This window comes from Lampetra planeri, chromosome 51 (assembly GCF_965212315.1).
Source record: "Lampetra planeri chromosome 51, kcLamPlan1.2.h2, whole genome shotgun sequence".
In the NCBI taxonomy this organism is placed as follows: Eukaryota; Metazoa; Chordata; class Hyperoartia; order Petromyzontiformes; family Petromyzontidae; genus Lampetra; species Lampetra planeri.
Genome location: NC_136157.1, coordinates 8,073,341 through 8,087,436, shown reverse-complemented (window position 1 = coordinate 8,087,436; position 14,096 = coordinate 8,073,341). Strand labels below are relative to the sequence as shown.

The window sequence follows — 14,096 nt, the reverse complement described above, 5'->3', positions numbered from 1 at the left end:
TGTGGCTGTGTGTGTGTGTGTGGCTGTGTGTGTGTGTGTGGCTGTGTGTGTGTGTGTGGCTGTGTGTGTGTGTGTGGCTGTGTGTGTGTGTGTGGCTGTGTGTGTGTGTGTGGCTGTGTGTGTGTGTGTGGCTGTGTGTGTGTGTGTGGCTGTGTGTGTGTGTGTGGCTGTGTGTGTGTGTGTGGCTGTGTGTGTGTGTGTGGCTGTGTGTGTGTGGCTGTGTGTGTGTGTGGCTGTGTGTGTGTGTGGCTGTGTGTGTGTGTGGCTGTGTGTGTGTGTGGCTGTGGCTGTGTGTGGCTGTGTGTGTGTGTGGCTGTGTGTGTGTGTGGCTGTGTGTGTGTGTGGCTTGTGTGTGTGGCTGTGTGTGTGTGTGTGTGGCTGTGTGTGTGTGTGTGTGGCTGTGTGTGTGTGTGTGTGGCTGTGTGTGTGTGTGTGTGGCTGTGTGTGTGTGTGTGTGGCTGTGTGTGTGTGTGTGTGGCTGTGTGTGTGTGTGTTTGGCTGTGTGTGTGTGTGTGTGGCTGTGTGTGTGTGTGTGTGGCTGTGTGTGTGTGTGTGTGGCTGTGTGTGTGTGTGTGTGTGGCTGTGTGTGTGTGTGTGTGTGTGGCTGTGTGTGTGTGTGTGTGTGGCTGTGTGTGTGTGTGTGTGTGGCTGTGTGTGTGTGTGTGTGTGGCTGTGTGTGTGTGTGTGTGTGGCTGTGTGTGTGTGTGTGTGTGGCTGTGTGTGTGTGTGTGTGTGGCTGTGTGTGTGTGTGTGTGTGGCTGTGTGTGTGTGTGTGTGTGGCTGTGTGTGTGTGTGTGTGTGGCTGTGTGTGTGTGTGTGTGTGGCTGTGTGTGTGGCTGTGTGTGTGGCTGTGTGTGTGTGGCTGTGTGTGTGTGTGTGTGTGTGTGTGGCTGTGTGTGTGTGTGTGTGTGTGTGTGGCTGTGTGTGTGTGTGTGTGTGTGTGTGGCTGTGTGTGTGTGTGGCTGTGTGTGTGTGTGTGTGTGGCTGTGTGTGTGTGTGTGGCTGTGTGTGTGTGTGTGGCTGTGTGTGTGTGTGTGTGTGGCTGTGTGTGTGTGTGTGTGTGGCTGTGTGTGTGTGTGTGTGTGGCTGTGTGTGTGTGTGTGTGTGGCTGTGTGTGTGTGTGTGTGTGGCTGTGTGTGTGTGTGTGTGTGGCTGTGTGTGTGTGTCATTCCCTCCCTTCTCTATGCTTGCGAAACGTGGACCCCCCTAGTGGAGCATCTTCGCCGGTTGGAAACATTTAGGCTGGCCTGCCTACGATCCATCCTGGGTTTAACCAGGCTGGATTGTGTGAGGAGCTCACAAGTCCTTGAAGGATCTGGGCAAAGTCCCATCAGTGAGCTCCTCCGGCAGGCAAGGCTGCGTTGGCTGGGTCATGTAGCCCGCATGCCCAGCCACCGCATGCCTAAACAGCTTTTGTTCGGCCGGATCGAGGGGGCTAAACGGGCGCGGCACGGGCTAGAGAAGAGATGGAGTGATGTGGTACAGGAGGACGTGGAGCTGAGTGGACTTGCCGATGACTGGTACCAGCGGTGTCAAGATCGGCCTCAGTGGAGGAGGCTCGTGAAGGACGCTACTGGGCAGTTGGAGGCAGTCGCCCTCCAACAACAACGGAGGGCGGAGGAGCGACGCTCACAACAACGAGCGGAGCGCCGGGTGGCTAAAGCACAGCAAGTTGGCACAGTAGGGGGCACAGGTGGTGCATCAGCCAGTCATCTCGGTCATCTCGGTCAGTCGACCCGTGGCACCTGGGTCTGCCCCGTGACCTCCTGCCAGCGGGCGTTCGACACTTCACGTGGCCTCAAGGTGCACATGGCCTGGCACAAGCGTCGTGGTGACGTCACCGCCACTTAGTGGCGAATGGCGGTTGTTGTTGTTGTTGTGTGTGGCTGTGTGTGTGTGTGTGTGTGGCTGTGTGTGTGTGTGTGTGTGGCTGTGTGTGTGTGTGTGTGTGGCTGTGTGTGTGTGTGTGTGTGGCTGTGTGTGTGTGTGTGTGGCTGTGTGTGTGTGTGTGTGTGGCTGTGTGTGTGTGTGTGTGTGTGGCTGTGTGTGTGTGTGTGTGTGTGTGGCTGTGTGTGTGTGTGTGTGGCTGTGTGTGTGTGTGTGTGGCTGTGTGTGTGTGTGTGGCTGTGTGTGTGTGTGGCTGTGTGTGTGTGTGTGTGTGGCTGTGTGTGTGTGTGTGTGTGGCTGTGTGTGTGTGTGTGTGTGGCTGTGTGTGTGTGTGTGTGTGGCTGTGTGTGTGTGTGTGTGTGGCTGTGTGTGTGTGTGTGTGTGTGTGGCTGTGTGTGTGTGTGTGTGGCTGTGTGTGTGTGTGTGTGGCTGTGTGTGTGTGTGTGTGGCTGTGTGTGTGTGTGTGTGGCTGTGTGTGTGTGTGTGTGTGGCTGTGTGTGTGTGTGTGTGTGTGGCTGTGTGTGTGTGTGTGTGTGGCTGTGTGTGTGTGTGTGTGTGGCTGTGTGTGTGTGTGTGTGTGGCTGTGTGTGTGTGTGTGTGTGGCTGTGTGTGTGTGTGTGTGTGGCTGTGTGTGTGTGTGTGTGTGGCTGTGTGTGTGTGTGTGTGTGGCTGTGTGTGTGTGTGTGTGTGGCTGTGTGTGTGTGTGTGTGTGGCTGTGTGTGTGTGTGTGTGTGGCTGTGTGTGTGTGTGTGTGTGGCTGTGTGTGTGTGTGTGTGTGGCTGTGTGTGTGTGTGTGTGTGGCTGTGTGTGTGTGTGTGTGTGGCTGTGTGTGTGTGTGTGTGTGGCTGTGTGTGTGTGTGTGTGTGGCTGTGTGTGTGTGTGTGTGTGGCTGTGTGTGTGTGTGTGTGTGGCTGTGTGTGTGTGTGTGTGTGGCTGTGTGTGTGTGTGGCTGTGTGTGTGTGTGTGTGTGGCTGTGTGTGTGTGTGTGTGTGGCTGTGTGTGTGTGTGTGGCTGTGTGTGTGTGTGTGTGTGGCTGTGTGTGTGTGTGTGTGTGGTTGTGTGTGTGTGTGTGTGTGGCTGTGTGTGTGTGTGTGTGTGGCTGTGTGTGTGTGTGTGTGTGGCTGTGTGTGTGTGTGTGTGTGGCTGTGTGTGTGTGTGTGGCTGTGTGTGTGTGTGTGGCTGTGTGTGTGTGTGTGTGTGGCTGTGTGTGTGTGTGTGTGTGGCTGTGTGTGTGTGTGTGTGGCTGTGTGTGTGTGTGTGGCTGTGTGTGTGTGTGTGTGTGGCTGTGTGTGTGTGTGTGTGTGGCTGTGTGTGTGTGTGTGTGTGGCTGTGTGTGTGTGTGGCTGTGTGTGTGTGTGTGTGTGGCTGTGTGTGTGTGTGTGTGTGGCTGTGTGTGTGTGTGTGTGTGGCTGTGTGTGTGTGTGTGTGTGGCTGTGTGTGTGTGTGTGTGTGGCTGTGTGTGTGTGTGTGTGTGGCTGTGTGTGTGTGTGTGTGTGGCTGTGTGTGTGTGTGTGTGGCTGTGTGTGTGTGTGTGTGTGGCTGTGTGTGTGTGTGTGTGTGGCTGTGTGTGTGTGTGTGTGTGGCTGTGTGTGTGTGTGTGTGTGGCTGTGTGTGTGTGTGTGTGGCTGTGTGTGTGTGTGTGTGGCTGTGTGTGTGTGTGTGTGTGGCTGTGTGTGTGTGTGTGTGGCTGTGTGTGTGTGTGTGTGGCTGTGTGTGTGTGTGTGTGGCTGTGTGTGTGTGTGGCTGTATGAATGAAGGCGTGAATGGACCAGTGTGTGTGCGCGCGCACGTGTGTTTACTTAAGGTGTGATGATTCACTATCAACCTCCGGCCACCCCGTTCCCACACACACACACACGCATGCAACACGTGTGAATCCATCACATGCAACACGTGTGAATCCATCACATGCAACACGTGTGAATCCATCACATGCAACACGTGTGAATCCATCACATGCAACACGTGTGAATCCATCACATGCAACACACGTGCATCCATCACATGGAACACGCGTGAATCCATGATATGCAACACGCGTGAAGCGAAACGCGTTGATCCTCACGCACAATGTCTGTAATCGTGAGATTCGGAGGCAATATTGAGGCATCGTTAACACCCAGTGCTTTAGTGGGTGTGCGGTGTGAGAGTGTGTGTGTGTCTGCGGTGTGTGTGGTGTGAGAGTGTGTGTGAGAGTGTGTGTGTGGTGTGACATTGTGTGTGTGTGGTGTGATCGGCCTCAGTGGAGGAGGCTCGTGAAGGACGCTACTGGGCAGTTGGAGGCAGTCGCCCTCCAACAACAACGGAGGGCGGAGGAGCGACGCTCACAACAACGAGCGGAGCGCCGGGTGGCTAAAGCACAGCAAGTTGGCACAGTAGGGGGCACAGCTGGTGCATCAGCCAGTCATCTCGGTCATCTCGGTCATCTCGGTCAGTCGACCCGTGGCACCTGGGTCTGCCCCGTGACCTCCTGCCAGCGGGCGTTCGACACTTCACGTGGCCTCAAGGTGCACATGGCCTGGCACAAGCGTCATGGTGACGTCACCGCCACTTAGTGGCGAATGGCGGTTGTTGTTGTGTGGTGTGAGAGTGTGTGTGGTGTGAGAGTGTGTGTGTGTGAGAGTGTGTGCAGTGTGAGAGTGTGTGTGGTGTGTGATATTGTGTGTGTGTGATATCGTGTGTGTGTGAGAGATTGTGTGTGTGTGTGTGCGGTGTAAGCTAGTGTGTGCGCGGTGTGATATAATGCGCGTGTGTGTCCGTTTTAATAGATTTCTGTGTGCGTGTGCGATTGTGCCCATCTCACAAACTATACATTTGTTATGCCGCCAGGTAAAGCCCGCTGTGCGAAAAACAGCTCAACGAAGTGGCTTATCGCGTGCACGTGTATAGCGGCCAAGTGCTGAAAGGATCGCCGTGTGTGTGTGTGCGATTGTGTCCATGTGAATGGACTGCCGTGTGTGTGTGCGATTGTGTCCATGTGAACGGACAGACTGGGCAGCACAGGTGTGTGGGTGCAGGCGCATTCATCCACGTGCAGTCAACACATTCCACCCGAGGTCTGCCCCTTCGCCTCCTGTGAGCGAACTTGCAGCACTTCGCCCGTGCAGTGCTATCGATGGAGCTGCGTGTCGTTGTCTTTGCTATCGATGATGATGCGTGTCGTTGTCTTTGCTATCGATGATGATGCGTGTCGTTGTCTTTGCTATCGATGATGATGCGTGCCGTTGTCTTGGCGTGGTCTGCCACTGGCCCTGCTGTTGTTTAGCTGCCGTGCCCAGGTTTTGGTGTACTTTCGCGAATCGAACTTAAGTATAAAACATCATACCTGTCAACCCATTATCAGTGCCCTATCTTATTACAGACAAATTCAGACCGTATTGGTCACCCCGTGCTGTTATCAATCTCAACGTCCATCATACAAAGTCCCACCACAAGGACGAAACACAAAGACATTTAGGGTTTTTTTGTCCTGTATTGAAACGGCTGTACGCCGTATGGAGCTGTAAACTCAATTTCCCTGTACAAGAATACGGGGTAAACCGTGTGGGTTGACAGGTATCTGTATATATACATGTTATACTGGTAGGAACCACCTGGTTCCACCAGCCCACAGGGGATTATTGTGTCCGTCCGTCGTGCATCCAAAAATGGGAGGGGTGGGGCTGGGTGGAGAGGGGAGGGTGGGGAGGGGCTAGGTGGGGAGGGGCTGGGTGGAGAGGATGGGGCTGGGTGGGGGGTGGGAGGGGTGGGGCTGGGTGGAGAGGGGAGGGAGAGAGGGGCTGGGTGGAGAGGGGAGGGTGGGGAGGGGCTGGGTGGGGAGGGGAGGGGCTGAGTGGGGAGGGTGGGGAGGGGCTGGGTGGGGGGTGTGAGGGGTGGGGCTGGGTGGGGAGGGACTGGTCACCCCGTGGTGCCCTTATTAAACTCAACTACTCACGCCGGCTTGTGCCCGCCCTCACAGTCGGCCCAGTCGGGCATGTTTGCGGAATACACCACGCCGCCGTTGACCCTGGCCATTGACCGAGCAACCCAACGTTCCTACCAGCTCCCTCCACAGGACAATGTGTTTCTTTGTATATATGTATTGTTACCTTTCCCACACTTCGCACGCCTATTGTTTCGTTGGATTATTTGTTGCCTGCAACTTTCTGACCCCGTGCCCCTACTGGACACATCTGTGAAAAAAGAGCTTTCTAGCTCACCGGATTTCTCCAGGATATTAATTCGGATTCTGAATGGAACTTGCCATGTGTGCGAGCGGTGGGATGACATTGTTTTCTCTGAGCCTCCTTGTGCCAGGTTAGGTGCCTCGAAGTGCACCTAGCCTAGCACAAGCGTCGTGTTGACGGTGTGTGCGTGTGATGTTGGGTGTGATGGTGTGTGTGTCTTTGTGTGTGTGTGGTGTGTCTTTGTGTGTGTGATGGTGTGTGTGTGGTGTATTTGTGTGTGCGATGGTGTGCGTGTGTGTGATGGTGTGTGTGACGATGTGTGTGATGGTGTGTGTGATGTTGGGTGTGATGGTGTGTATGTGTGTCTTGTGTGTGTGATTGTGTGTCTTTGTGTGTGTGACGGTCTGTGTGATGGTGTGTGTGTGATGCTGTGTGTGATGGTGTGTGTGTGACGTTGTGTGTGTGACGTTGTGTGTGATGGTGTGTGTGTGATGGTGTGTGTGATGGTGTGTGTGTGATGGTGTGTGTGTGATGGTGTGTGTGATGCTATGTGATGGGGTGTGTGATGGGGTGTGTGATGCTGCATGTGCGTTCTGCGGCGTGGGTGAGTACAGTGCATTCCACGTGTGCGGAGTGTGTGTGCGTGATGGACAGTGTTCCCAGCCTCCTTCTAACACCCGACTCAAACATGACTCGCCACTCGGTCAACACAGCTTCGTGATGTGCTTTTTTCGCTCTCTCTCAGCTTTCCCATCCAGGGTTTTTTTTATTCAAAGAAACGCCAACACTGTCTGTATATATTATATTACAAAACAATATCCGTGCAATGGATAATGAGGAACGATGAGATCGTTTCAGCGTTTTTAATATAAAATTGAAAGTCAAATGTCACGCTGGGCAGCAGCTCGCAGGAGAAACCCGCGGCGCTCCACAAGCCGCTGCAGCCTTCGACTGCAAACCTGGGTCACTGTGTGTGTGTCTGTGTGTGTGTCTGTGTGTGTGTATCTGTGTGTGTCTGTGTGTCTGTGTGTGTCTGTGTGTGTGTATCTGTGTGTGTGTATCTGTGTGTGTCTGTGTGTCTGTGTGTGTGTCTGTGTGTGTGTCTGTGTGTGTGTATGTGTGTGTATGTGTGTGTGTGTGTCTGTGTGTGTGTCTGTGTGTGTGTATGTGTGTGTGTGTATGTGTCTGTGTGTGTGTCTATGTGGGTCTGTGTGTGTGTGTCTGTGTGTCTGTGTGTGTGTCTGTGTGTGTGTCTGTGTGTGTGTATGTGTGTGTATGTGTCTGTGTGTGTGTCTGTGTGTGTGTCTGTGTGTGTGTATGTGTGTGTGTGTATGTGTCTGTGTGTGTGTCTATGTGGGTCTGTGTGTGTGTCTGTCTGTGTGAATCTGTGTGACTGTGTGTGTGTCTCTGTGTGTGTGTCTGTGTGTGTGTATCTGTGTGTGTGTGTCTGTGTGTCTGTGTGTGTGTCTGTGTGTGTGTCTGTGTGTGTGTATGTGTGTGTGTGTATGTGTCTGTGTGTGTGTCTATGTGGGTCTGTGTGTGTGTCTGTCTGTGTGAATCTGTGTGACTGTGTGTGTGTCTCTGTGTGTGTGTCTGTGTGTGTGAGTGTCTGTGTGTGAGTGTCTGTGTGTGTGTGTCTGCGTGTGTGTGTGAGTGTCTGTGTGTGTGAGTGTCTGCGTGTGTGTGTCTGTGTGTGTATCTTGGGGAGCGGTAGCGTAGCGGTCTACGCTGCGCTACGAACACACCGTCCCGAGTTCGATTCCCGCTCACGGCCAACACCGGTGACGATTATCCGAACATGTCCTGGGCCTCTCCCCCCCTAGGTCGACTCAGCCTCAAAATGAGTGCCTGGCGCGGTGTGTGTAAACATCGCCACTAGGGAGACAAAGGCGGCCGGGCGTGGTGTTGGCCACCCACCCTCTCGTGCGCCGTGCCGGCCTTCATAGGTGCTCGCTAACAGCACTTGCCCCAACAGTCTGTTAATGCGACACGGGGAACGAGGGGGGGTGGGGCATCTTTGGCTTTGCTGCAGTGAGCGTAGTTGTTACACAAATTGCCCATTCTCACTTGCCAACAACGCTCCCAGGGGAAGGCATCAAGGCGAGCACACAAGCACTGCACGCCGGGCCGCGTGTGTGCTCGCGCGTGCCGTCTCAATGATCCGGACATTGCACAATTTGCACGACCGCGTGCTGCGTGCTGCTCGTCTTGGCAGCGCTTCAAGCGCGTCAAAGTCTCAGGTTTGGGAGGGGAGGGGCTGGGTGCAGAGGGTGGGGAGGGGCTGGGTGGGGAGGGAGGGGCTGGGTGGGGAGGGGGGGGTGGGGAGGGTGGGGCTGGGTGGGGATGGGAGGGTGGAGAAGAGCTGGGTGGGGACGATGGGGAGGGGCCGGGTGGGGAGGGTGGGGCTGGGTGGGGGGTGGGAGGGGTGGGGCTGGGTGGGGAGGGGCTGGTCACCCCGTGGTGCCCTTATAAAACTCAACGTTAAACCTACTCACGCCGGCTTGTGCCCGCCCTCACAGTCGGGCATATTTGCGGAATACACCACGCCGCCGTTGACCCTGGCCATTGACCGAGCAACCCAACGTTCCTACCAGCTCCCTCCGCAGGGATGTGTTTTTTTAAACAATCGTCAGTATCTGAATCTGTATCTATAGCGGAGGAATCCGATGAGCTGCAAAGCTCTTTCGCAGATGTCCAGTAGGGGCGGGTGAGAACGACACAACAACAAGCAGTACAACAAACACGATGGTAGTGCACAGCACAAGTAAGGTAAACACGTCACCCAAACACAAACAAATACAACACTCAACCACCCCCATCCTGCCAGGCAAAGCCCACTGAGGTATTCACTCATTTTCTCAGAAGCAACCACCTGGCAACCACAAATGAGAGCGCAACAACGTGGCCCCAACATTTGGACATTTTTCGCCGCCGCAAAATTATCCAAAACAACCTCAATGCGTTGCCCCTTGCGGGGGGCAGGCAAGGCCAGGCCTCTCCGAGCCCCAAAACTTTGCGGGAAAGACATCAAAGTCCCTCCGGTCGGTGGCAGCGAGGACCCCCCGCTCCCGTGGGACTCGCATCTCGGCCCCTGTTCAAATCGTCGTCGTCTAAGGGCAACGAGCTAGAGGCGGTAATGTGCCCTAATTCCTTCATATTCCCATCGCCGCTGGACCCCCCTGGCAGAGTAACACACAGCAGATGTGTATCGCCCGCTTCGTGGGTCTGTAAAGTTCAGCGTCTCGCTGTTACTCCCCCCACCACCAACAACCATCATCACCACCAACCACCACCACCAACCACCACCACCAACCACCCCGAGGGGGCTTTAATGACTGGCACGGAGCCAGGGTGCCTGTGCTCGCCGTTCCGCCTACGGAATTGCCGCCACGATTGTTTCCATTCACTTCGTTGGGGGGGGGGGCGTCTGATTCAATGGGCCTTTAGAACTGCGTTGTGTACAGGGACTCCTCTACTTACGAACATTCGACTTACGAACTTTCAGGGATACGAACAGACCTGTCCGTATGTCCAGTCGCCTGTTCGGACTGAGAGTCGCAAGTTCAACCGTCGCGCAATAGATGACGTTGGTGGCATCTACATCTACAGAACGTGAAGATCCAGTGGCATCTACATCTATAGAACGTGAAGAACCAGTGGCATCTACATCTACAGAACGTGAAGAACCAGTGGCATCTACATCTATAGAACGTGAAGAACCAGTGGCATCTACATAACATGAAGAACCAGTGGCATCTACATCTACAGAACGTGAAGAACCAGTGGCATCTACATAACATGAAGAACCAGTGGAATCTACATCTACAGAACGTGAAGAACCAGTGGCATCTACATCTGAAGAACACGAAGGACCAGTGGCATCTACAGGAGAGTATACAATTTTTAAAGCCATTCCGCGTGTTTAGTGTACATGCCGTATAACACGTTGGGATTTGACAGGAGTAAAGTTGGACTTACGAACAAATCTACTGACGAACAGACTTCTGAAATCTAGCTCGTTCGTGAGTCGAGGAGTCCCTGTATGTTGAACTTCTTTCGCACCGTACCTATGGTATATTTTTGCGATCAGATCCAAAGTGCGATGACCGACGAGGGCTTCCAGACCCGACATTTGTGCGGTTATTTTTACTCTGAAATGTTATTGGAAGGCTTTGATTGGCTGCAGGGGATCTACATGGGAAGCTTTATTTTCTGTCGGAGGTCGTTCAAGGGTCGGTTAAGGATGAGCAACACAGCAGGGCTTTAATTGGGACAGACAGGCACAATGTCAGGGAGCTCCAAACGATGGACGCGAACTTTTTAGCGAAGCCAACAGTTCAACAAACATCCAACCGCACGGATGTCGTCAGGGGGGAAAAGCGCAGCTGTCTGACCGCTACGCCTTACTCAGCCTACAGAGGGAAAATGTTGTGCCGACCCTGTCATCATTGATTCATTTTCTCCTTTGCCGTACCAGGTGCGCGCCCCTTGAGATGAATTCGCTTCGCGCTCGTTTGACAACAAAATCGCGCAATTTCCCAACGTGGGGCCCTTTCGGCTCTTCACGGGCACGTGAGCGCCCGCTCCTTTGAATGCCGCCACGGAGTCGCAGCTGCGAGCAGTGGGTGGACTGATCTTGTAAGTTGACACAGCGAATGACTTTCAACTGCACGCAAAGCTGCTCGAGGCGACATTCAAGTGAGGGTGGAAATTCGGCTTTCGTCCAGGTTTGTCGTAGAAACGCAGCAGCCACGCTGCCGATATCAATTTGGACATTCTGTACCAAAATCTGGAGGAAGCCTTTCCCACCAAAGCACAATGAGCACTTTTTTCGCACCGTACCTAGACAAACGTGCTAATCGGACGTGCGGAATCTGCCTCTGAATATAAAACAATTTCCAAAGTTTCAACGAATTACTAATTATAGGCTTATTCATGAAGTATGAGAATGTTAATCGCGTTTACGACGTCCATTTCCCCTAAATCATGGTACTAGTTATGCGTATTACTCTGATACAATGCTACAGTACGCAATGCTACAGTACGGGGCATTTAATCATAACAACAATGGAATAATAAAGATTCCTTTATCGAGGAATGTTTCTCTTAGCCTTGAGCGAAATCTGAGGTGCGGTAAAGAGGTTTAACATACCGTACATAAATACAGTATAGTTCATGCCACTGCCAATGCCAACTAATAAAAAAAAATACCCCATCAATATTCCAAGAGCCGGCGATGCCACGCGGTGAATACGAGACGCGTCACGAAGCGGCGGTCCCTTCAAGAGCCACCGCGTGCCGGCCCCCCCACCCCCCCCGCTATAGAGAAAGTGCTCAACATCCTTCTCGTAACCCCACCTCGTCTCTGCGGGAATCGTCCACGCTGATTGTGGCGTGGACACGACGTGACAGGCCTGACGGTGGCGAGCGCCGTTGTTGACTCGCGTGACGTGCAGCTTTGCGTGCAACTATAATTATAATATAATTATAACTATTATAATACAATTGTTAATATTATAATCATCACAGCGGGCGTCGAGCTGATCCGGGATTAACGCCACTACCCGCTGAGAGGAGCCCCCGATGATGCCACCCAGTAGAGGATGAATGAGAGTCAGTGTTTATCACTGGGAGAATCCGATGAGCAATGAAGCTCTTGTTCACAGGTGTTCAGTAGAGAATGAATGAGAGTCAGTGTTTATCACTGGGAGAATCTGATGATCTCTAAAGCTCTTGTTCACAGGTGTTCAGTAGAGGATGAATGAGAGTCAGTGTTTATCACTGGGAGAATCCGATGATCTATAAAGCTCTTGTTCACAGGTGTTCAGTAGGGGCGGGTTAGAACGTTACAACAACAAACATCTCAACAAACATGATAGGAGGGCAAAGTATAGGAAAGGCAAACAGATCACTTTAAAATGTAAATACAAATATAACTCAACTACGAATTTGTTATCTTACTGATTCTCACGTGTCACTCAACCGGCCGTGCGGCTCAGCGCTGGAGCGCGGCTCGCAATGAGGTCACGATTTCAAATCCTAGTTGAGGATGGACCCAGCCTATCATTCATCCGGGGTCGATAAAATCGAGAACCACTTTGTGGGGAAGTTAATAGTGATTGTCCTATGGACAGACTCGCCCTCCAGCCTGAGAGAAAGTGTAATGTTGACCACTGTCTTCCTCTGCGCAAGGGGATGCGAGCGGGACATCTCTTTGGCTCCGATTATCACGGTTGGCCACGTACGGCGCGAAAGAAGTTCAACTCACTTGGTGCAGTTGCGAGTGAGTGAGTGCCCGCGTGGTGTGAGCGTCTCACCTCGGCTCGTTCTCGCTCACAGCCTGCACGAGCCCCAGCAGTAGCATCAGCAGCAGCAGCAGGCAGCTCCAGTACAGCAGCGGCAGCAGTGGCAGCGAAGGAGTAGCAGGGGACCTTCCTCCGCGGGCCATGGCTCCTCACGTCCCGAGGAGGGAGACGCGGCCGACGATCCCGGCCCGTGGCAGAGCTGAGAGCGAGCTCGGAGCCGGCGACGGATGCGGCACGGGGGATGAGAATGGGATCTCTTGTCCGGAGGCACTAACTCACTCACTCTCCCTCTCGTTTGGGTTGGGGAAAAATGTCTGGGGGAGGTGGGGGAGAGTTTCGGCTTCGGGTGGATGGGGGGTGGTGAGAGAGAGAGAGAGGAGTGGCTGGCTGGGGGAGTTGTTGGGAGAAGCCGAGAGGTGAGTGAACGAGGCCAGTGGTGAGGGGGTGGGTGGAGAGTGCTGCGTGGGTAAGTCAGGAGAGTGGATACGCTATTTAAACTTTTTTTCGTTGACCAGGTAAGGCACCACTGAGCGATGTGGCTCTGTTGATTCAGAAGCGACCTGGTTATCACAGATGATAGCTCAACGAAGTGGCGGCTTCTCAGCACGTGGACATTTATAGTTGCAGCCAAAAACTCTCAACTCGTGGTGATGTTCATTCTAAATGTGGAGGGGTGGGTGGGGGGGACAAACTCGACCACGAGCAGAGAGAGCGAGCGAGAGAGACACCGCAAACTCCAAATATGCAGTGGCAGGCATCGTCAGGATCGGGAACGAGCCGACGACCTCCTGCATACTTGGCGATGGAGTTAACAGCTCCTCCTGGCCACCGCAGGGCTCCACTTGGGTGGCATGGGCAATTGCCAGCCACTCCATGCAGGAACCTCCTGAAATTGAGTTTTAAAATACTCAGCGAGGCTTTCCTGGTTAAACTAAAGGGCGTTGTTATTAAAACATACCACTCCATAATAGAGGTTTCTTTGGGGGTTAGATCGCGTAAATATATAAATGTGTCGTTAAACCCACCACCACCCGACACAGCCAACTAGTAAGGGGATTTGTCACGTAAACAGAACGTGCCAATTATTTACTGGTTCGGCACACCGGTGTGTTGGAGAGTAAACCCACAACATTTACAATTCGAGTCCGACGTTTCGCCGGTTATTACAACCAGCATCATCAGGCGACAGCCAATGGGTGAAGTTGCCGGAACAAGTCGTGTGTTCTTTGAGGCGGCCCAACTCCGCGGCGAGAGAGTTACAAATCAGAATCGGAATCTTTGTCTATCCAAGTGGCGAGGCTCCGCTTGTCATTTTTTCCACGCACCAGACCCGCACATATTTCGCATTCGTCCGCGGGCCATCAATAACCGTGCGAGTCTACTGCGATGTAAGTTCAACACAATTCCACGGGATCTTGGTACAAGGCCATTCCTGTCACCGCAGAACAGATGCCAATTCCCGGACCCGTCAGGGTCAAAGCCGGATCAGGTGGCAACTCTGGGCGTGGCAGTGAAGAGGCCAGTCGAGATGGAACTGCACTGAGCACGAGGGTGGCACGAGCGTGGGACGGAGGATTCTTGTAGTCCGCAGTGGAAGTCGGGCATCCTTCACGCTGCCCACTCTGCTGAGCGAGAAGTCACGGCGAATGCCGCCAAAACGCGGCGACCGAACGTCGATCATCATTGATCTCCCGGTCTCCAGAGCAGCAAAAACAACAACAAGACACGCCAACGGCCC

General features: G+C 53.6%; 1 protein-coding gene across 1 annotated transcript in view; it reads right to left on the bottom strand.

Moving 5' to 3' along the window:
• The window catches only part of PCOLCE2 (procollagen C-endopeptidase enhancer 2), a 29,931-nt gene extending 17,239 nt beyond the window's left edge, over positions 1 to 12,692 (bottom strand). The window contains exon 1 of the mRNA XM_078616635.1: positions 12,371 to 12,692. Coding sequence (XP_078472761.1) covers positions 12,371 to 12,501 — 131 coding nt within the window. The 5' untranslated portion in view covers positions 12,502 to 12,692. The remainder of the gene's footprint in view (positions 1 to 12,370) is intronic.
• Positions 12,693 to 14,096: the final 1,404 nt, after the last annotated feature.